Below are 24,065 nucleotides of genomic sequence, written 5' to 3'. Positions count from 1 at the left end.
TCGTGACCTAAAGGAAATCTGCAATTGGCCTTGGTAAATAGATCTGTCAAGTAACATAAGGGAGACAACTCTATATTTTGTTCAGGTATATCCAGACGTTAAAAATACAATTAGATTGATCAGATAAAGTCAACGAGTCATAATATTATGACAATTTACTCAACATTCCAAGCTAGAGTCCAAAGTTAAAATATTCCAAAAATAATGCGTAGGCAAGTAGCCCACAACGGTGTGTTCATAGAGTGGAAAGCATAAAAAATTGTAAGTTGACTGAACACTTTATAATAATAGTTTATTCTCAATTAGTAGCCTACATGTCTTGTTTACAGCAGACAGTGATTAAACGTAAGAGTAATATTTTTTTTATACGTCCACATTCATAATGTCTGTATGGTGGCTGATTGGTATCATGTCATGATGCGGTGTCGCCCTTCATAAGGCGACAACCCGATCGGCATCACTACATTTTATCCCGACACCAAAACAGCCCGATATCACAACATTTTAACCCGACAATACAGCATTTTCACCCGACACCACAACATTAAAAATGCTGCGTAAAAATGTGGTATTGTCGGGTTAAAATGTCGAGTTGTCATGATGTCGAGTTGTTGTGATGTCATTATGTCGGGTTATCGGCCACTTTCCTCTCAAATGATTATGTACCTTGATCCTGGTGTTGGTCATAAAAGTTCCCTGGGATTTTGCAGCACGGTTTTTCCATGTCGGTAGTGCAGAACCAAGGGCCTGGCAAAGAACAGTGTTTAGTATTGAAGATGGGACAAAAAAAAAAAACAAGCTACTGTATACACATTGGCGTGTGAGGATCACGTGGCTAAGTGGGTAAGACGCTAGTCGGGTGTTCGATCCCTGCATTGGCCGAGAAAGTTCATCCTGATTTTCCAGCGTGGCACCCTTGTCAGTGAAGCAGGACGGAGGGCCTGACAAGGACAGCTGTCTAGTCCTTTGGATGAAACGAAAAACCGAGATCCCGTGTATACATTGGAATGCACGTAAAAGATCCCTTGGCAGTTGGAATTTGATATAAGAGTAGGCGATAGAGTCGCTGCCCGGGCAAAATTTCCCTCATAGCACACTGTTTGGCGTATGCCCGTCTTCATTAGCCCAGTATAGGAACAGAACAGTACAGGACTTTAAACCCCATTTCATTTCATTTTTACACATTGGCGTGTACATAAAAGTATCATTCTCAGTTAAAATTCAATGAAGAATTGCCACGATTCATTGAAAATTTGCATCTAATGATCTAATCACTCTGCATAGTTTTTGTCATGCACTACCTACATAGAGAAACTATGCTGCAAAACCCTGGGGAACTTTCTTGACCAACACCAGGATGAAAAGTGTCTCTAGTATTGTAGATGGAACAATAAAACAAGCTACTGTGTAGAAATTGGCATACACTAAAAGAATCCATCACAGTTGAAATTTGATGAAACGATGCCATGGTCCCTTGAAAATTTCCGTCATATCACTTTGCATGTCCGATTGGTGCAGAAAAGTAGGGAAATGAAATGAAATGAAATGGGGTTTAACATACAACTGTTCTGCTCCGAGAGCCACAGTGGCTAAGTGAGAAAGACTCTGGCTCGCTAGCCTGGAGGTCGCTAATTTGCTTCCGGTGTTGGCCGAGAAAGTCCATCAAGATTTTGCGGCGTGATTTCTCCTTGTTATTTTCTATGTGTGTATGTGTGTCGCCTACAGGTCGCAATTCTAAATGGATCATCTTGAAAACTTTTCTTACTTATTCCTTATACCCTAAGGATGACCTCTATTATTTTTTGGTGCATGCCTGAACCCCATTTGTAGAGCCACGCCCATTTTTTGTATTTGTTTGTCATCTACAGGCTGCATTTCGTAACGGATCCACTTCAAACTTTGCATACTTATTCCTTATACCCTAAGGATCATCACTTTTGTTTTTGGTTCATGCCCACCCCGCAGGAGCAGAGCCACACCTATTTTTTTTTGTGGGTCGCCTACAGGCTGCAATTCTTAATCGATCGTCTTAAAAAATTTTCATACTTATTCCTTATACTCAAAGGATGACCTCAAATAATTTTTGGTGGATGCCCGACCCCCTGGGACAGAGCCACGCCCAATTGTTGTGTGTGTCTAGTGTTTCGCCTACAGGTCGCCATTCTTAATCGATCGTCTGGAAAAGTTGCATACCTATTCCTTATACCCTAAGGATGATTCCTATTGTTTTTTTGGTGATTGCCTGATCCCCAGGTGCAGAGCCACACCCATTTTTTCTTTGTGTGTCTGTGTACTGCCTACAGGCCACGATTCTTAATGGATCATTTTGGTACTTGGCATATATGTATTCCTTATAGCCTATGTACGGCAACTATTGATTTTGGCGCATGTCCTGACCCGCCAGGAGCAGAGCCACGCCCAATTTTTGTGTTTATTGTATACAGACTGCAATTCTGAACAGATCAGCTTGGAACTTGGCATATGTAATCCTTATAGCCTAGGGTCACCAAATATTGATTTTGGGGCATGCCCCGACCCCCATGGGCAGAGTCAACTGGCGTGGTTTCGATTCCCTGGTTGTACGTGACAAGGAGTAGGGTTGCCTGCCCAACCTCGTGGGTTTTCTCCAGGCACTCCAGTTTCCTCCCACTGCTAAAGACCCCTACGCGCAACCTTGGATGTCTTTTTCTCAGTTTCCAGTTTTTCCCCGACCCACAGAATCTAATGAGTATGGTGCTGGCTCACTATCCACAAGGAACCAGGTTTATTCGGAGTGTTTCCTCCCACTGCTAAAGACCCCTACGCACAAGCGAATTATTTAATCTGATTAAAATACAGATCTATATTTCGTTTTGTTTTTTACACTTCCGATGACCTACACTACATGAAGATCTGACAAGTTATAGCGATAGGTCAAGTCAGGGGTCAAAAAACTGACTTATGACCCTATGACGTCAGACATTTGATTAACCAATCAGCATTGATGTTACTAGTGGATTACCCACAGTTCCGTGCAAAACACGCCTAAAGCTCGCCGTAACAGACCGTTTCATTGGCTTATCCCTGACACCATTCAGAATACGAGTTAAATAACAACTCTTCCAGATCCAAGTGTAGTAAAGACAAGTAAAACGAAATTTTGAACTATAAAAACGAAACGAAATAGGATCTGCGTTTTAACCAGTTTGGCGAATTATTGAAATAGAATTGAACCATGTGTTAGTCCCGAAATGACCTAGTTTGTGTCGAGTGGATGTATAACCCCATATCTCCTTCTCTCTCTCGCCCTTATCAGATCTACTCATGTACTTGTTGGCTCGCACACCAAAGAACCTTTGACTTGGCTAAAATGATGCTGTAGACAAAATTCATGACATATGCCCACCTTCATTAGCCTGATTTGTGTAGAAAAGTTATCTTTGTGGTTTTCCTTGCCTTGTATTACAAAATATGAACTGCAATTTTTGATAATTACCATACAAATATTTTAATACGCCCACATTTTCATGTGGACGTATTATGCCGTCGCCCCTGTCCGTCCGTCCGTCCACAATTGTTTGTGGACTCTCTACAGGTCACAATTCTTATCCGATTTCGACGAAACTTGAAATATAGGTTTATCCCCAAAAGATCTCGGCTTCTTTCGATATTGGCATGTATCGGATCGAAACTTCATGGATTATGGCCCCTGTTTGTACGAAAAATCACGTTTTTAGCTTGTGGACCCTATAGAGGTCACAATTTTTATCCGATTTTGTTGAAACTTGAAATGTAAGTTTATAACCCAAAGATCTCAGTTCCTTTCGATATTTGCGCATATCGGACAGTAACTTCCTGAATTATGGCCCCTGATTGTACGAAAAATCACGTTTTTAGCTTGTGGACCCTATAGAAGTCATAATTTTTATCCGATTTAAAAAAACGTTCTATTATATCACCGTTACACCCTAAGGATGACTGAGTTCGAATTTCTTGTAAATCGGCTCAAAATTGACAGACAAAATGGCCGCCGTTCGTTCCCAAATAGCGTAAGAATATGGTATATCAAGGTTGTGGACCCTATAAGGGTCACAATTTTTATCCGATTTTGTTGAAACTTGAAATGTAAGTTTATAACCCAAAGATCTCGCTTCCTTTCGATATTCGTGCATATCGGACTGTAACTTCATGAATTATGACCCCTGATTGTACGAAAAATCACGTTTTTAGCTTGTGGACCCTATAGAGGTCATAATTTTTATCCGATTTAAAAAAACGTATTATTATATCACCGTTACACCCTAAGGACGACTGAGTTTGAATTTCATGAAAATCGGCCCAAAATTGACAGACAAAATGGCCGCCGTTATTTCTCAAATAGCGTAAAAATATGGTATATCAAGGTTGAGGACCCTATAGAGGTCACAATTTTTATCCGATTTTGTTGAAACTTGAAATATAAGTTTATAACCCAAAGATCTCGGTTCCTTTCTATATTTGCCCATATCGGACTGTAACTTCCTGAATTATGGCCCCTGATTGTACGAAAAATCATGTTTTTAGCTTGTGGACCCATTAGAGGTCATAATTTTTATCCGATTTAAAAAAACGTATATTATTATATCACCGTTACACCCTAGGGACGACTGAATTCAAATTTCGTGAAAATCAGCCCAAAATTGACAGACAAAATGGCCGCCGTTCGTTCTCAAATAGCGTAAGAAAATGGTATATCAAGGTTGTGGATCCTATAGAGGTCACAATTTTTATCCGATTTTCTTGAAACTTGAAATGTAAGTTTATAACACAAAGATCTCAGTTCCTTTCGATATATGCGCATATCGAATTGTAATTTCCTGAATTATGGCCCTTGATTGTAGGAAAAATCACTTTCTTGTTAGCTTGTTCTCTATCCATCTCTCGAAAATGTGGGCGTATCCTGCCTGGCAGCCGCTGGTTTTAATTTTTTGTTACAGAAATTATTTGAAAGATGTAAAAATAAAGTCCACTAGTATAAGAACTACCAAAAAACCCCAGAAAGTTGCATGTGTAGATGTCAATTATGCAGACAAGAAAAAAGATTATAGTTGGAGCATGTATAGGACTGTTGTTGATAATTTTAGGAGTTGTACTTATTCCAGTAGTTGACTCAATTGTTAAATCTAAAGTTACAGAGGTGTGTTTATTTTTTGTTCTTCGAGATTAATATTAAAAGTTTTGATTCTATCTCTTCAGGGAAAAAGTACTTGGTTGCTCTTCTTAATTCTTATGGTAGATCACTCATAGTGACTTGACACAGTTTACAGTTAGATATTGTGGGACGTACCATTTTTGCCACAGTGGCCCAGTTTGTGAGGTTGCTGACTAACTATAATAGGAGGTCCCTGGTTCAATCTGGGTCATGGCTGAGAAGTTCCTCAGACTTTTCCAGGGTAGTTCCCCTGGTGCAATTCCATTGAGTTTGGCAAGCAACAACCTCTAGTGATAAGGATTGGACACAAAACTTGGGTCCTGTGGTACACATTGGAGTCAGTTGGAACCCGACTAAGAGTAGGGTGTACCAGGAAACGCCACTGTCTGGTCAAATTTTTGCTCTAACCACACTGTATGGCGTATGACAGCCTTTATTAGCCCATTGGTTCATAAAGTAAAAAGTTAAACCCAATTTAATTAGTATACAGACATTGCTGTTGTGTGGGTGTATTTTCATGCTTTTATGACATTCTTTATTTATGATAGGAAGTAACTTTAGAAGAAGATGGTTATTTATACGGTATATGGAAAGATCCACCAATGCCAATTTATTTAGATATTTATATGTTTAACTTATCCAATCCATTAGAAGTTAAAAATGGAGCCAAACCTGCTGTAATTGAAGTCGGACCTTATACTTACAGGTAGAAATAAATATCATAAAAAAACTGTTTGTTAACAGAATTATATATATGCTAGTGACAGAGCTGTATGCAGTCCTTACCTATTTTATTAATATTTTGTTACATTTTATTTTTGTTCCTTTATTAAGGGAGCTGCATGGGCTCAGTGAGTAAAGTGTTGGTTTGCCAATCTGGCTGTCTCAATATATAAGTTCCTTGGGATTTGCTAGCATGGTTTCCCTGGTCAGTAGTGCAGGATGGAAGGGGGGGGACTGGCAAGGAACATCGACTAGTCATTTGGATGGTACGGAAAAACCGAGATCCCCGAATGCATGTTAGCATGGACGTAAAAAAAAACCCTTGACAGTTGCAATTCAAAATAAGAGTAGGCCATGATGCTGCTGTCCAGGTGTTTAGGTATCCCCATTTTCATTAGCCCAGATTTTTTAAGTTGTCCTTTATTGTACCATAGTAAGGACTATACATTTTGCGTAATGGTGAGATTTGGTCAAAATCATTCTTTTAGTTGATTTTGCGTAACTGACAGAAGGTGAGATATCATTGTTATTGCCAGTCGTTTGACTGGCTTTAATTGACAGGAGACGTCAAAAGTTGACTTCGATTGACATCTGTTCTCTGGATCCAGTCCATGAAAAACCCCACAAAAATGGATCAAATTAATATGATATAATGAGATTTCTATAGATTGGAAAGAGCAATATTTTTTGCTATCCCTTCATTATATTCCAAGTGCTAAAAGATCTTTTACATTATATTTCAGTGTACACTTATTTTTATTATCTCCTTACTCAGACTTTTCTAATTTATAGAGGTGGCGCAGTGAGTATAGTGCTGACTCAATAACCTGGATGTTCCGGGTTCCATCCAGGTGTTGGCCTAGTGATAACCTAATTTGTGTTGTGTGGACATTAGACTCTCTCTCTCTCTCTCTCTCTCTCTCTCTCTCGCTCTCTCTCTTTCTCTTAATTACACCATTTGAATTTTTCAGGGAAAGAAGAATAAAATTTAATATTACCTTCAATGACAATGGTACAATATCATATCGCCAAAAACGTATTTTTACATTCCAACGAAATAGGTCTGTAGGAGATGAGCTGGATATGTTTACAACTGTTAATCCACCATTACTGGTAGGTATCAGTTAAAGATGCATTATGTTAGATATAGATAAAGAGATCAACATTTAAAAATAGATAATTCAAAATAAATATATTGAAAATTGAGTTAAATTATTTTATTCTGATTGAAGTTATGAATGTTTGAAGTTTTGAAAAGAATGGGCTTGTCATGTAAATAATCTGCCCTAGTTGATGTTCTTAATCTATGTGAATTCCTTTCTATTCTGTTTAACTGTTCTGTGGAACACTGCAATTAATAGAATTATTTCTGCCACTCTACTTTCAGACTTTAATTGAAGGATTAAGCAATGAAAGTGCTGAATTTCGGAAAATTTTAACTGATATAATTGGTTTGATGGAAGGTGTATTTATAACCAGAAGTCTGAAAGATATTGTCTGGGGTTATGTAGACCCAACATTACATTTAGCTCATGAAATATTTCCAAAATGGTTTTATACAGATTTTATAGGATATTTTATGAATGTAAGTTACTTAATTAGCTTATTTTTTCAAGCGGCTAACTTAAAATGCTATTTATATTACATTAAAGGTTTATTCATTACAGATTTTGATTTATTTAAATCAGTTATTAATTTATGTGCGAGAATTAAATCGTGGTAGTAATTTACTCATCTATCAATATCAGACTGATTTGCATAATTATTTATTTATTAATTTAATTTAATTTAATTTATTTTTAATTTATTTTAATTTATTTTATTTTATTTTATTTTTATTTTATTTATTTTATTTTATTTTATTTTATTTTATTTTATTTTATTTTATTTTATTTTATTTTACAGAAGAATAATACAGATGATGGAGTGTATACAATACATTCTGGTAAAAATGATATAAATAAACTGGGAGAGATAGATAAATATAATGGTACAAGGTTAGATATCTTTTTATGTCAGCTACATTTCTCTCATAGCACAATGCATGGTGTATGCCCATCTTCAATAGCCCAGTTGGTGTATTGAACTGGGATAATAAACCCTACTTTTTGTTTTGTTTCTTTATGTTTGTTACAACTTATTTTGAGTTTTATTCTTGTATTGTGAATTAATTAAAACTTATTTTGGCTTTTCTTTGATTTATCAGCTTTAAGTGTAAGATAATAATTTTTGCTTCCAGAAGTTTAAACTATTGGACATCACCCTGGGCCAATCAAATCAATGGGTCAGGTAAGTTAGATTTTCCTTAGTCTTTTGGGGGCTGGGGGTGAACATTTGCAACAAAGTCCATTCAGAGAGAGAGAGAGAAATGGGGTTTAAGGTCCACTCGACACAAACTAGGTCATTTTGGGACTAACACATGGTTCAATTTTATTTTAATAATTCGCTTGCGCGTAGGGGTCTTAAGCAGTGGGAGGAAACCAGAGGACTGGAGAAAACCCACGAGGTTTGACAGGCAACCCTACTCCTTGTCACGTACAACCGGGGAATCAAAACCCCACCATTTGACGCAATGACAGACCGTATGATACAGCGCAGCGCGCACGTGCTAACCATTCAGCCATCTAAGTCCTTTCAGAGTTCTGGTAAACAGTGATGCCTGTCTACTTGGCAGCAATTCTGTAGTGTTAATATTGTGCAAGTTAAGTGAACTTAGTACGAACATGCAATATGACCTACTAACTGAGCATTACATCATCGCATCCATATTGAAATTGCAATGTCATATCAAAAATCGCAATCCATCAATTGATGCACAGTTGTCAAAAGAACAAGCATGCCACATTTCATTTCAACTGTACACAATTGTTTTTAAAACCGTATTTTATTCAAAAAATTGAAAAGGAGCATTGTCTGAAGAACAAGAAAAACAAGAGGGAGATAGATTGCTCTAAGTGTATTCCAAAGGTTTCTAGATTTAATAGAAGTAGCTTATATTTGACGACCAAGAATTGATTTGACTATATTTTACATCATTTATTTCTTCTGATTTTTAACAGATGGTACAATTAATCCTCCATTTTTAGAAGATACAGAAATACTGAGATTTTTTTCAATGGATATTTGTAGGTAAGTATGTTCTGAAAATAATTAAATGTATTATTGAAAAGCTAAATCTGTCTACTGCAGATTTGAAATGTTCTATAAATTATTATTTAGACATTTATTCACATGACAAACCCATAATCGATTCTCTAGAACATCAGATCACTTAGATATTTTGGGGAGTAGACAATGTCAGCCATATCAAAGTTAAAGGAGCTAAATCGCTAATATTTGGGACCTACGAATTGACACAAATGGGTCGCAACGTATGTAATATGAATGTAAATAAACTGATTTACATTCAGTCATTTCCGTTTTTACTCTAAATTCAATGCAGTTATGTTCGGCGAAATACCCTAGAAGTCTCAATCCAATGGCAATCTCTAGCGTCTGGTTATTCCAGTCTACACCGATAGTATTTTTTGCACATGTTCTCCAGACCTTTGACATGACTTGTGGAATATGTCTAACCTCGTTCTTCGAGTCGCTTGTTACAAATTGCACTGAAACGCATCATGGTACACGATTCGTGTACCAATCGTAAAATGTTTATTTTGTCTTAAATATTGGATATCAGAAGCCCATCTTTTTCCGGTAAGATCACAACACCAATGTTGATTAAAATTGACAAATAATTAGTGTTTTCATTGTCGAAGGTTTTCGATGATATTGAGTTAAAGACTTGGCTACTTTAAACATTAAAATGGAATATCAAGACTTCGTTTATTATTGTAGCATCGCTAAAAAATACAGCTGAACAAGGTTTATATAGCTCAGTACCATTTAGTCTTTACAAGATATGATGAATTGAACATTTTTTATCGCCTGGTTTCCACTGCAGATGATATTACTGGATATAGGATCTGTGTTTTAATCAGATTGGGGTTGAATGGCCGAACGGCTAGCATGTGCGCGCTGTATCATAAGGTCATTGAGTCAGCTGTCGTGGTTTTGATTCCCCAGTTGTATGTGACAATGAGTAGGGTCGCCTGCCCAACCTCGTCGGTTTTCTCAAAGTACTCCGGTTTCCTCACAATGCTAAAGACCCCTATACGCAAGCGAATTATTGAAATAAAATTGAATCATGTTAGTCCCAGAAATGACCTAGTTTGTGTTGAGTGGACGTTAAACCCCATTTCTCTCCCTCTCACTCTGTTTCACTATAAGCCCAGAAAATCACTGTAGCCTTGATTGTCATTGTTACCGCTGTCACGATGATTAACAAATTCTCGATTATTCATTTTTGCAGTTAATCTTCAATGGGTGTTGAACAACAGATCAGATTCAAATCCAATGAAATTCGGACACATAATATGGCATCGAGAGTTAATATGGTCTTTTCATGTTTATAAATCTCTAATTAATAGTTTAAATGTTTCAGGCCTAAAGAAAGATCTTCAATAGGCAGATTTAGCTCTTGCATCAGGCGCGGATCCAAGGAGGGGCGCACACCTATTTTTTGCGGTGGCAAAAAATTTGCAGGAAAGGAGAACAAAAATACTTAAAAATGGTAGTGATCCCCGTCGTAATTTACTCCGAAACGAGCCAATTGGTGACCTGGTTGATTGCCCTTCAGTCCGCCCACTGAGGGCGGGCTTCACACTCCCAAGTGGATGCAGCATGCCCCCACCCTTTCTGAAAATCCTGAATGATCCGCCCCTGTGGATAATGTATGTTTTCATTGTGAATCAGAATATACAATTCTTGTATTATACAACAGATCAGGGTTTGGTAAATATACATCAGATGTAGAAATAAAACGTCAGCTACATCTTCATCGTTATACAGCTACAGCACAAGAATTAGCTAATAAAACACTCAATCCAGATAATGCTGGTTTCTGTACAAAAAGGTCTGGATGTCTAGGATCAGGATTACTGGATGTCAGTGTCTGTACACATGGTAAGTGTTGAAATCACATATTGTAATATTTTTGTGTAATAATCATAGTTTAGTTGGGGGTTTGGGTGGCTGAATAGTCTAATGTGTGTGCTTTAGATCATAAGGTCTGTCATTGAGTCAAGTTGTGTGCTTTAGATTCCCCAACTTGTACATAACAAGGAGTAGATTCACCTGCCCAACCTCGCTTTTTTTCTGGGTCGTTCAATTTTAAACTACTGCTAAAGATTGCCAAATCATGGCAATGAAATTGCACCATATGTTAGTCCTAAAAGGAACTAGTTTGTGTCATTGGGATCTCTCTCTCTCTCTCTCTCTCTCTCTCTCTCTTATAGCACACTGCATGGCTTATGCCCAGTTGGAGCGGAACAGTAGAACTTTAATCCCCATTTCATTTCGTATATGCCTTAGATGTTCTATATCGTTAAATATGGATTGGATACATAATTTCTATTTTCTTAGGTTATAGTTAGTAAGACATTTATTGTGAAAAAGTAGTATAAGATTTCGCTAAGTTTTCATAGGTAAAAGCGGATTTAAGTCAAATCCCATGCAGAAATAGCTCAGCTCAGTATGGGGTTTTTATTGATCAATTCAGAAATCAAAATGTTGTGAACTATATTATTATTATTATTATTATTTCAATTCATTTTCAAAAGCCCTATCATTGAAGATAACAGACCTGGTACCATTATATTACAAATGTAATTAATTACATTACCATATTTACTTTTTAAATGTGATCATTATGATTACTTTCTCATATATAAATATCATAACCCACGACATTGAAAGCAATTATGTACCATTAGGTTACCTGAGCCAAAGCTTAATATTGTAAAAAACAGCATCCGTTTTAAAGGTTCAAACCTATGGAATTCATTACCTTCATACTTAAAACTGACCACTAACCTAAATTCTTTCAAGAAACAACTTTTTAAATATTTTACTGTCAAAGAATAATACTGGTACCCTCTACATGCATGCCCATATATAAAATAATGTATTTTCCTTGTTCCATATTTTTATGCCTTTTGCTTTACCCTTCTTAAATAAAGATATTATTATTATTATTATTATTATTAAGAACAACTTTTTATTACAGAAAAATAATCTCATTATTTTTTTTACCATGAAGCTCCTAGAATATCAACCCACAAAATAATCAGACTGTTTTCTTTCTCTATGCATTGTCCTATCTTCATATCAAATTTCTCATGGCTTAATCCATGCAAAATTTGAACTCTGATTATTTTAAGAACATAACATTTAATTAAGAAAACAAAATCAAAATACCAACGCTAGCTGTCTTGTATTCAATCTTAAACTAGGCCCATCAGGTTTCTCTGATACCGATAAAAGATGGCCGTGTCTTGTTACATACGAGCAGCATAGAATCAATTAAATTTCAAGTTATCAGAACTTTGTAAATACTGAATAGATCTTTTTGAGATTAAACTTCAACAAAACTGTAGTTTGCAAGGGATTTCTATAGCTATAGCACTCAAATGTCGCTGAAAGCCTTAAAAAAAAAACCCAAAAAACACATCAAGTTACCTAATATATCTCTTATTTATTTTCAGTGGACGGTTTTCCAGTACCATCAGTTATTTCTTTCCCTCATTTTTACCTGGCAGATCAAAAATTTATTGATGGTGTTAATGGTGTTGAACCAATTCCTTTAAAACATGAAACAGCTATTGACGTAGAACCAGTAAGTACCATATCTTTATATACTATATTATAATTATTAAGAATTTTCATATATCGCTTTTGACGTCGAACCAGTAAATATTATATCTCTATATACTATATTATGATTATTAAGAATTTTTATATAGCGCTTTTGACGTAGAACCAGTAAATATTATATCTCTATATACTATATTATAATTATTAAGAATTTTTATATAGCGCTTTTGACGTAGAACCAGTAAATATTATATCTCTATATACTATATTATAATTATTAAGAATTTTTATATAGCGCTTTTGACATAGAACCAGTAAATATTATATCTCTATATACTATATTATAATTATTAAGAATTTTAATATAGCGCTTTTGACGTAGAATTAGTAAATATTATATCTCTATATACTATATTATAATTATTAAGAATTTTTATATAGCGCTTTTGACGTAGAACCAGTAAATATTATATCTCTATATACTATATTATAATTATTAAGAATTTTTATATAGCGCTGCGCTATTGACATAGAACCTTAAATATTATATCTCTATATACTATATTATAATTATTAAGAATTTTTATATAGCGCTATTGACATAGAACCAGTAAATATACTCAGCCAAATTAAAAACTTGACACTCAGGATTTTTGGGACTAGATTTTTAATATTTGGTTTAAGGCAACTATTTTAGTGTTATGTTGTGCACAGACGACCTTGACATCCACAGAAAGCAAGAATACGTCTCGCCGAAAGTCCTTGACATTGATAACGTTCGTGATGTCACAGTACCCCCCAAAATGAAATTCACAGACTTGGAGAACAATCGGAATAAAGTGTTTAGTAACGGTTGTGGCCTCCTCTAGCGTCTCGTACTGCCACACAACATCTTATCATGGATATCAGAACATTAGTAAACACTACCCGAGGAAGACGTCGCCACTGCTCAGCAAGAGCATTTTGAAGGTCCTGCAACGTCAGTGGTGGATTCACTTGCTGACGAACACGTCGACCCAGTTCGTCCCAGATGTGTTCAATAGGATTAAGGTTGGGGCTAAGTGACGGCCAATCCAGGACTTGGACATCGGCATTTCTTAAAAAATTCTGGGTAGCAATTGCTGAATGGGGTTGAGCATTGTCTTGTTGAAACGTTAGTCCAGGCCCATGTCTCTGCATAAACGGAAGAAGAACAGGTTGCAAAATCTGATCCCTGTACTGGACAGCATTTAAGTTCCCTTGGACAACAACAAGAAGAGAACGTCCATGTGCACAAAAAGAACCCCAAACCATGACGCTGCCGCCACCAAATCGGTCAACTTCCCTGACGTATACTTGAGCGTAATGTTTACCTCGTCTGTGGTACACTCGGACCCTGCCATCGGCAAATCTCAAAGTGAATCGAAATTCGTCACTAAAGACAACCGAATTCCACTGTCTTTGAGTAAATCTTATGTGTCTTGTGGCCCACACAAGTCGGTTACGCCAATGAAGATCGTGTCAATATTGGTCCATTATAGGGCCTCCGAGCTCGAAGACCAGCAGCCTGCAAGCGATTTCGAACAGTTTGTGCAGTTACCCTTCCACCAAACATCTCTCTACTTGTGGAGGTTTCAGTGACAAATCTGTTTCTTAGATGACGTAATCGTATTGCTTGAACTTCCTGGAGTGACGTCACACGTGGCGCTCCCGCCCTTGGGCGGTCGGCAATAGTTCCAGTTTGAAGCACTCTCATTCTAAGATTAATTGTTGTCTGGCGTGAACAATTAAAGGCTCTTGCAACAGTGACCACAGACTGACCAGCATAGAGCCTACCTATAGCAAGTAGACGTTCTACATTTGAAAGGCGCAGCATTTTCTAACAAAGATGAAAATAACAATTTAAATTTGTTTTTCCAGTTCAAGTTACGTGTGCGTGTTCAGTTTAAGCAAACTTGCATCGATTGACCTCACGAGTTTGTGTTTGCACGTGTTTTTCAGGTTTTTCATCTTTACATGTATATGCTCAAAAAGTCACGTGATCCACGTGACTTTACAATTTTATGAAATTAAAGGCTTCTTACTACTTACTATCGTTAGAAACACTTTAAAATTTAATTGACTTACCAGAAAAAAAAAATTGTTGAAATTCATCAGTGTTCAAGTTTTTAATTTGGCTGAGTATATTATATCTTTATATATCTTCATATTATTAATATTAAGAATTTTTATATAGCGCTATTTCCACAAAACATGCTCAAAAGTGCTATACAATAAACAAATGGTAAAAACATGAATGCATGAAGTAAAAAGATGACAATTGTTCACGTAAACGTAAAATATAAATAGACACGGACAAAGTAAAAGTAAAATATAAATAGACACGGACAAAGTAAAAGTAAAATATAAATAGACACGGACAAAGTAAAAGTAAAATATAAATAGACACGGACAAAGTAAAAGTAAAATATAAATAGACACGGACAAAGTAAAAGTAAAATATAAATTGACACTGACAAAGGTTGTTATAAAAATAGGATACAATACAATGATGCAGATTGCAGACCATTAACGATAATCTTTTTCAAATAGATGAGTTTTAAGAATTAGGATGGAGAGCCTGGCAAGGAACAATGTCTAGTCATTCGAATGGGATGAAAAAATGTCCCATGTACACCGTTGGCTTGCATGTAAAAGAACCCTTGACAGTTTGAATTCGAAATTATGCTCTCATAACACACTATATAGGTGACATACACCCATTGTTTCATTAGCCCAGTTGTTGCAGAAAAGTGGGATGATAAACCCCATTTTTTTTTACAGATAACAGGATTAGTTTTACAAGCAGCTAAAAGATTACAGATTAACATGCACATAACAACTGTACCGGATGTCAAGTAAGTTGACAGGAAGCTATGGTCGTAGCTCAGTGAGTATGGCAGTAAGGAGGTCCTGGATTAAAGAGAGTTCCTCGGAATCTTGTTCCAGTCTAGTTTCCTCTAGATCTTGTTAGTGATGGAGGACAGAAGGCATGGCAAGGAAAAGTATCTAGATTATCAGATGGAACAAACCACTGAGGTCAACCCATGCAAAAAAAAAAAAAACATTGACAGTTAAAATCTTGAAGGAAAAATAGGCAGAAATACCACTGTCTGGGCACAATTCCTCTTATATGACATATGCCAGGTCTTCATAAACCCAGTTGGCAGAAAAAAATAAAACAAACTTCATTAAAACTACTGTATTTATATCTGGTATTAACAGAGAAATGTTGTATAATGTATTTGTATATCTGATGTAAACAAACAAATTTTATATTTTTATATCTTGTGGAAATGCATCCCCGATATCCCAGTGATATCATTCCATTCTACTCCATTATTCTCCGAGTTCATTCATGGGGAAGAAACTCGCATGGTATGTAAACTGTTTTTGATTGGTAGAATCAACATACATTCACGTGAAAACCCCTGAATGAACTTAGGGTATAGTGGAGTAGAATGGAACGATATCACTTGGGATACCAAGGATGGTGTAAACAGAGAAATATTATATTTGTATATTTGGCATTTCAGGATGACACATGGAATAAAGCCAACATTTTTACCTGTATTCTGGATTAATGAGGTAAATATACAACCATAGTGGTCTTAGATTCGCTCCTGGTGTTGTCTGAAAAAGTTCCTTATGATTTTCCGGCACAGTTTCTCCTTGTCACTGGTGCAAAATGGCGAACATGACATGGACAGTGACTAGTCATTTGGATGGTTCGAAAAACTAAGGACTCTGTAGCCTACACATTGACGTGCATGTAAAAGAACCTTTGGCAGCTGAATTTTGAATTAAGAGTAGGTTGTAGTGCAAAATTTCCCTCATAGCACAATCAAATCAGAGGAAGATATCTTTTAAAGGCATATCGCTCTATTTTTATACGCCCACATTGAAATGTGGTCGTATATTGTCGTCGCCCCCGTCCGTCCGTCGGTCCGGCGTCCACAATTGCTTGTGGACGCTCTAGGGGCCAAAGTTAATATCTGATTGACTTTAAATTTATATATAGTGTTTAAGGCCATGAGACGAAGAAGCCTATTGATTTTCAGCGATTTCCGATAATTACTGCCAGAGTTATGGTCCTTGATCACTTCAAAAAATCTTGCGGACGCTCTGGAGGCCAAAGTTAATATCCGATTGACATTAAATTTATACACAGTGTTTAAAGTCATGAGACGAAGAAGCCTATTGATTTTCAACGATTTCCGATAATTACTGCCAGAGTTATGGCCCTTGATCACTTCAAAAAATCTTGTGGACGCTCTAGAGGCCAAAGTTAATATCCGATTGACTTTAAATTTATACACAGTGTTTAAGGTCATGAGACAAAGAAGCCTACTGATTTTCAGCGATTTCCGATAAATACTGCCAGAGTAATGGCCCTTGATCACTTCAAAAAATTTTGTGGACACTCTAGAGGCCAAAGTTAATATCCGATTGACTTTAAATTTATACACAGTGTTTAAGGTCACGAGACAAAGAAGCCTATTGATTTTCAGCGATTTCCGATAATTACTGCCAGAATTATGGCCCTTGATCACTTCAAAAAATCTTGTGGATGCTCTAGAGGCCAAAGTTAATATCCGATTGACTTTAAATTTATACACAGTGTTTAAGGTCATGAGACAAAGAAGCCTACTGATTTTCAGCGATTTCCGATAATTACTGCCAGAGTAATGGCCCTTGATCACTTCAAAAAATCTTGTGGACGCTCTAGAGGCCAAAGTTAATATCCGATTGACTTTAAATTTATACACAGTGTTTAAGGTCATGAGACAAAGAAGCCTATTGATTTTCAGCGATTTCCGATAATTACTGCCAGAATTATGGCCCTTGATCACTTCAAAAAATCTTGTGGATGCTCTAGAGGAGAAAATTAATATCCGATTGACTTTAAATTTATACACAGTGTTTAAGACCTTGAGACGAACAAGTATATTGATTTTCAATGAATTTTTATGACTTGGAACAGCTAAATCCATGATACAGTATTATAAGTTTTGTATACAAAACGTTAGCATGGGGCAGAACTTTATAAAAACCAAACAAATTCTTATGGTTTTCTGTATTAGATTTTAGTGTATTATAAATGTTTCATTACCGAAAAAAGTAAAAATATGCGACAACTCTTGTTGACTGCCCGGACGATTTAGCTGCTGTGGGCGTATGTTTCGTTGCCTGGCAACCTATCTTTGGGAACCTGGAAATAAACGAAAATGATTCTAAAAGCACATATTAATGTAATATGAATGTATGTGAACTTATTTATATTCAATTTGTAAAAATGAAATGAAATGGGGTTTAATGTCCTACTGTTCTGCTCCTATACTGGGCTAATGAAGACGTGCATACGCCATACAGTGTGCCATGAGTGAAATTTTGCCCGGGCAGCGGCTTTATCGCCTACTTTTATATCGAATTCCAACTGCGATAGTCTTTTACGTGCATTCAAATGTTTAATCAGGACCTCGGTTTTTCGTCTCATCCGAAAGACTAGACAGCTGTCCTTGTCAGGCCCTCCGTTCTGCATCACTGACAAGGGGGAACCACACCGAAAAATCTGCATGAACTTTCTCGACCAATGCAGGGATCGACACCTGACCTCCAGGCTAGCGAGCCAGCGTCTTAACCACCTAGCCACTGCAAGTTGTAAAAACAATATTGTATTTTCTATTGTAATTTTACACCTGTTTTTATATTCCAACATTTTTATGTGGACGTATATTGTCATCACCCCTGTCCGTCAAGACGTCCATAGGTTGAAATATAGGTTTATTTCCCAAAGATCTGGGTTCCTTTCCTATATTTTCACTACAAGATAACAACATCAGTATTGATTGAAATTGACCAATTAAAGGATTTAGCAAGCTAACAGAATGTACTTGAACTTTGTCTTATTGTATTTTAGAGAACTATAGTAGATGATAGTAATGCTGATAAACTAAATACTATGTTATTTACCCCAATGATGGTGGCTCATACTATTGAAATAGTTCTGATTGCTATTGGAGCTTTTGTCTTCCTTCTCTCACTCTTTCTCGGATGTAAATTACAACATACTAAGGTGAGTTAGTATACAATGAATTATTCTCCACATACTGTTTTTATTTACCAATAATGGTGGCTCATACTATTGAAATAATTCTAATTGCTATTAGTGCTTTTGTCTTCCTTCTCTCACTCTTTACAATTAATTATTCTCAACATAGTGTACTCTTTAATACCAGAAGACCTGTCAAAATTTTCTGGTTCTCTGATAATCATAAGCAGTTTTTATTTTTAAAAATAAATAAAAACAGTCTCTTTAATTATTGCACTTAAATATTTCACCCCGGTTAATGGAGGTAACTCTGTAAATTGTTTAGAATCCCGAGTTTGCTTGTTATGTAGAGCTGTGAATAACTAAAACTTTCACACTAATTGATAGATTGAATAGATCATAAGTTTTTAAATCCATTCATTTAGGAAATGATCTTTGATCTTCAAATTGCTTTAGGTCAGATCTTCTATCTTTAAATTGTTTTTGTTTTTTTTTTCATATACATTTAGAGATTACAATTTATTTCATGTAAGATTTAGATAAAGAGCTGACAGTTTCCTCTATGATATTTCAAAAGAAGATAATGAAAAATGAATATATCGAAAATTTCATTCAAATTACTTTATTATGGGAAAATTTATGACTGTTTGAAGATGTTTATTATCATAGCAATTGTACTAATCGAGACTAAGTCTTGATTTTTTATTTTATCGTCAAATTTTTAAACAACCCCATGCCTCAAGAATCTGTTTTCAGCTGCATTGTTTGTCATGTGACTTGATTGAGGGAGACTCCATTACAGCTTGTATTTGTTGTTAGTCGCTATCCATTTACCATAAATATTGAAGCGGACACAACTTCTTGGATTATCCTCTGTCAACTTTTTTTCTGCAGTTTAATTACAAAGTTGACTGAACGTTGAAGTCTGTCAATATTCTAACACCTGTTAGCCAATAGATTAAGACATAGTTAGTGACACCCTTACACGTTTGTCCTGTGGGTGACCCCATGGGTGCTTTTCAGGGAATACAGTATTGTTCTAGTAATATTGAGTGTCTCTACTTTGCATTTGTATACCAGATATGACATACTTTTATTGGAAGTAACTACCCTATGAATAATTTGGTGGGATTATATCTTTAAGTGTTGGATGGATTTGTATTTTAGTAATGTTATTGTTTATTTCAGAACTTCCAGTCATCTGTAGATGAGAAGACACCTTTAATGAATGATAAATCTTTCACAACAAATTAAAATTTGATCAGTGGCATGAGAAATCTGAGAAAGGAAGACATCTTAAATGTTTCAGAACAGATGAAATAAATAAATTAAATAGGATGGCTCGTACAACACAGTTAACAACAATAATTTCAAATTTTAAAAAAAAACATCATGTAATTTTACTCTTTAAAATGGATATCTGCACACCACTGTTTTTGATATATCAGTGTATTAATTGTTTGTAATTCAGATGGTTTTGGGGGCCATGGAATATTAAATTCCCCCAATGACCACTAGCAAATTAATTTTCTTTCAGAAAATGAGTTTAGAGCTTTAGCTCCTTTAAAGTTCAAGATAAAGTTGACTCATCACTAATTTGTCAACATTGACATTATATAACCCAAACTATCACTTTGTGTAAATATGTATATAGATATTGTTATGATTACTTGGGCTTTCTTGCCTGTTATTAATTATTAATGGCATTACCAATATGTTTTAAAAGGGGGGGGGGGTGTTTCATATACACCTGTTGGCATGTTATATATATATGCTGCATGTCATGTTTAATTCCTGTTGAGTGACCATATTGAATGACTTGTTATTGTATATGCTAAACAGGGATATGGCTGAATGCATGTTATTCATCGTTAAGTATTGATCCAAATTGATTGGTAAATTTTGTTACGTTGTTGTTTTTAATTCTCTGCCGTTAAATAGGCAATTATTACGTTTGACCCTGTTCATCCGTCTGTCGTCCTCAGGGGTGGACTGAGGAGGAACCTGTGAGTGTGGTAGGCTGTTTGGGGGCCCATTTTAGTCACCAGGCCAGGCCTGTCCCTGACAAACACTCTAGTGACAATAGTAATACACTGTTTACATTAGTGACACATTTCAGCAATTTCTGCTAACTTCCAAAGTCATTGTCCTTGCTTTTTTCACATTGATGAATGTCAGCAATTTCCAATAATTGCTTCTCTAATCAGGTTATCATTCACTCTGTTTGAAATTTATATGCATTGTTCATATTAAAGATATATTATGGGAGATTCGATAACGAGTTGGCAGTTCTCACTATAATAGTTAAAAACTAGATAACGTAAAGGCAATTTGCTGAAAATTTCATTCAAATTGGTCCACTATGAACCGAAAACTAAGCGAAGGAAATTTCTGCCTAGCCTCGGTCAACATTACTAAAGTCAGTACGATAAACAGCATAGTCTCGATTATCTATTTAATCGTTTAATCGAGAAGGAAAGTTATGCAGTAAATCGGTTCACAATCCACTTAAGATCGCAGACTAGCGAGTCCATCTAGAGTTGATTATGGTCTGGATAAGTTAATTAATGTCTAATTAATAATTTAGATAACATTTCAGGCCTAAAGAAATACCTGCAATAGGCAGACTTAGCTCTTGCATAATGTATGTTTAAGGATTCTCAGAATGCATTATCATTGTTTCTACTTGAAATTTATGCTCTTTGTTTCAGTTTATGCAACAAATAAGCTTATCAAGTTCAAGCAATTTCTGATAATTAATTCTGGACTATTTTGTAGAATCCTGTCAGTGATATTTGGTATAAAGTTTTTACTTTTCATTCATCAATTAGCTACTTTGTAGGATCCTATCAGAGTTCTAAACAAAGTGATTTATATTGGGTATAAAGATTTTTCCTTTTTATACATTTAAATGTGGTCATATATTGTCGTCGCCCCCGTCCGTCGGCCGTTGGTCCGGCGTCCACAATTGCTTGTGGACGCTCTAGAGGCTAAAGTTAATATCCGATTGACTTTAAATTTATACACAGTGTTTAAGATCATGAGACGAAGAAGCCTATTGATTTTCAGCGATTTCCGATAATTACTGCCAGAGTTATGGCCCTTGATCACTTCAAAAAATCTTGTGGACGCTCTAGAGGCCAAAGTTAATATCCGATTGATCTTAAATTTATACACAGTGTTTAAGGTCATGAGACGAAAAAGCCTATTGATTTTCAGCGATTTCCGATAATTACTACCAGAGTTATGGCCCATGATCACTTCAAAAAATCTTGTAGACACTCTAGAGGCCAAAGTTAATATCCGATTGACTTTAAATTCATACACAGTGTTTAAGGTCATGAAACGAAGAAGCCTGGTGACTTTTAGCAATTTCCGATAATTACTGCCAGAGTTATGGCCCTTGATCACTTTGAAAAATCTTGTGGACGCTCTAGAGGCCAAAGTTAATATCCGATTGACCTTAAATTTATACACAGTGTTTAGGATCATGAGACGAAGAATCCTATTGATTTTCAACGATTTCCGATAATTACTGCCAAAGTTATGGCCCTTGATCACTTTGCAAAATCTTGTGACGCTCTAAAGGCTAAAGTTATCATCCGATTGACTTCGGATTGATACACAGAGTTTAAGATCTTGAGAGGAACAAGTATATTGATTTTCAATGAATTTTTATGACTTGGAACAGCTAAATCCATGATATTAAAAGTTTTGTACACAAAACGTTAGCATGGGGTAGAAGTTTATAAAAACCAAACAAATTCTAATGGTTTTCTCAGTTGTTGCTCTTAATCAGATTTTAGTGTATTATAAATGTTTCATTACCGAAAAAGGTAAAAATATGCGACAACTCTTGTTAACTGCCCGGACGATTTAGCTGCTGTGGGCGTATGTTTCGTTGCCTGGCAGCCTATCTTTATTCTCGTAAAGAATAACACAACTCCAACCTTTATGGACCTCTAGACGACCTAGCTGCACTGGACGTATGTTTTGTTGCCTGGCAAACTGTCTTTGTTTCTTGTTATGTTGAAGATGGTAATATAATGTATATAAGTCTATTGCAATTCCTAGTTATTGATAATCCTGGGTTTATTTTATATACTATGCATGATTTTTATTTAGTATTTTATTTTTAATACACTCTCGGTTTTAATGCAATCTGATTAAAATACAGATCTATATTTCGTTTCTTTTTTTTTTATACTTTCGATTGCCTCTAGTGTAGTAAAGAAAAGAAAAATGAAATTTTGAACTATAAAAAACGAACGAAATAGGATCTGTGTTTTAATCAGATTGTTTTTAATGTAGACATGTAGGCCTATACTGTCGTCATGTGCACATCCGTCCTCAATGCAGCTCAAACCGTCTTGATATACCATAACATTATTTTGGTATGAGTAGGCTATCATAGTCAGACACACGTCAACAAAGTCAAAAATTAGTGTCCAATAACAATATGATATTTAGACAAAGTACTGCCTTATAATTATTTTAAATAATGTCCCTATATAGTTGAATATTTTATTTGTTTTTGATGAATTAGGCGTTTCTATAAACATCCCCAAAGGCACATATAAAATGTATGTTAAAAGAATTGATGTATAATATATTTTGACAAAACAGGCATGGGTGTTCTATGGACCGGGAACCGAGTGTGCCGTCATCGCAGCAATCTTGGAATATCAAAATTCAAATCAAAATTCGAAGTCCGTCGATTGATGCGCAATTGTCCAAGGAACGAGCATGTCAAGTTTCACGTCGATGGTATATAAATTGACGGAACCTTGGGCCTTTTTCAAAGAGCAATAAGAATATGAGTAGTGCTTTCCTGGTCCAACAATTAACTGGGGATGTTATGTGATAGATAGCAGAATAATTTTTTTGTCTTTTTTATGGATGAGATGTTGCACACATGGACGACTTGTTTCCTAGTGGGTGTAATGGTCGCATGACTAACCGCATTTGTTTTAAACTATAATATGTATATTTTTTTAATAAACAGATTAAGTGCGAAAATGACTAAGCAATAGTTGATCTTTTCTTTTTAGTTTAGTTTTAAATTTTAAATGAAATGATTGACGTCCCACTTTTCTGCTCCAACCGGATTATTGTTGATAAGCATACCTTTACGCAATCTGATTAAAACACAGATCCTAATTTGTTTCGTTTTTTTTATCGTTCTTAATTTCGTTTTACTTGTCTTTACAACACTAGGATCTGGAAGAGTTGTTATATTACCGGCGTTCTGGTTGAAGTGAGGGGTTAGCCAATGAAACGGTCTGTTACAGCGAGTTCTTGGCGTACGATGCACGGATCAACCACTAGAAATATCAACGCTGATTGATTAATCAATGTCTGACGTCATAGGGTCAAAAGCCTCTCGTACGACCCCGACGCGACTTT

General features: G+C 35.8%; 2 protein-coding genes across 4 annotated transcripts in view; both read left to right on the top strand.

Moving 5' to 3' along the window:
- LOC126815727 (nibrin) overlaps nucleotides 1-24,065 on the top strand; it is a 417,793-nt gene that overhangs the window by 231,169 nt on the left and 162,559 nt on the right. The gene's annotated exons all lie outside the window — the stretch shown is intronic.
- Nucleotides 121-23,681, top strand: LOC126816280 (lysosome membrane protein 2). 2 transcript variants are annotated; one of them, XM_050542586.2, is made up of 14 exons: nucleotides 121-261; nucleotides 4,956-5,155; nucleotides 5,719-5,876; nucleotides 6,865-7,006; nucleotides 7,281-7,478; nucleotides 7,799-7,890; nucleotides 8,133-8,182; nucleotides 8,953-9,022; nucleotides 10,719-10,900; nucleotides 12,481-12,611; nucleotides 15,392-15,465; nucleotides 16,144-16,195; nucleotides 18,528-18,683; nucleotides 19,848-23,681. In XM_050542586.2, the coding sequence occupies exons 2-14, from the start codon at nucleotides 5,033-5,035 to the stop codon at nucleotides 19,911-19,913; spliced, it is 1,494 nt and encodes a 497-aa protein (XP_050398543.1). In that variant the 5' UTR covers nucleotides 121-261; nucleotides 4,956-5,032; the 3' UTR covers nucleotides 19,914-23,681. The 2 variants fall into 2 exon arrangements, with proteins under 2 accessions (XP_050398543.1, XP_050398544.1); XM_050542587.2 differs by lacking the exon at nucleotides 121-261 and adding an exon at nucleotides 269-345.

Source organism: Patella vulgata, chromosome 3 (genome assembly GCF_932274485.2).
Source record: "Patella vulgata chromosome 3, xgPatVulg1.2, whole genome shotgun sequence".
NCBI lineage: Eukaryota > Metazoa > Mollusca > Gastropoda > Patellidae > Patella > Patella vulgata.
The sequence above is the reverse complement of the archived record's forward strand: the minus strand, read 5'-3'. Positions and strand labels throughout refer to the sequence as shown.

Coding starts and splice junctions, on each gene's coding strand:
- LOC126816280 (XM_050542586.2), top strand. CDS start 5,033: ATGTCAATTATGCAGACAAGAAAAAAGATTATAGTTGGAGCATGTATA. Junction 12,612..15,391: donor CAGCTATTGACGTAGAACCA/GTAAGTACCATA, acceptor TTTTTTTTACAG/ATAACAGGATTAGTTTTACA. Junction 18,684..19,847: donor GTAAATTACAACATACTAAG/GTGAGTTAGTAT, acceptor TGTTTATTTCAG/AACTTCCAGTCATCTGTAGA.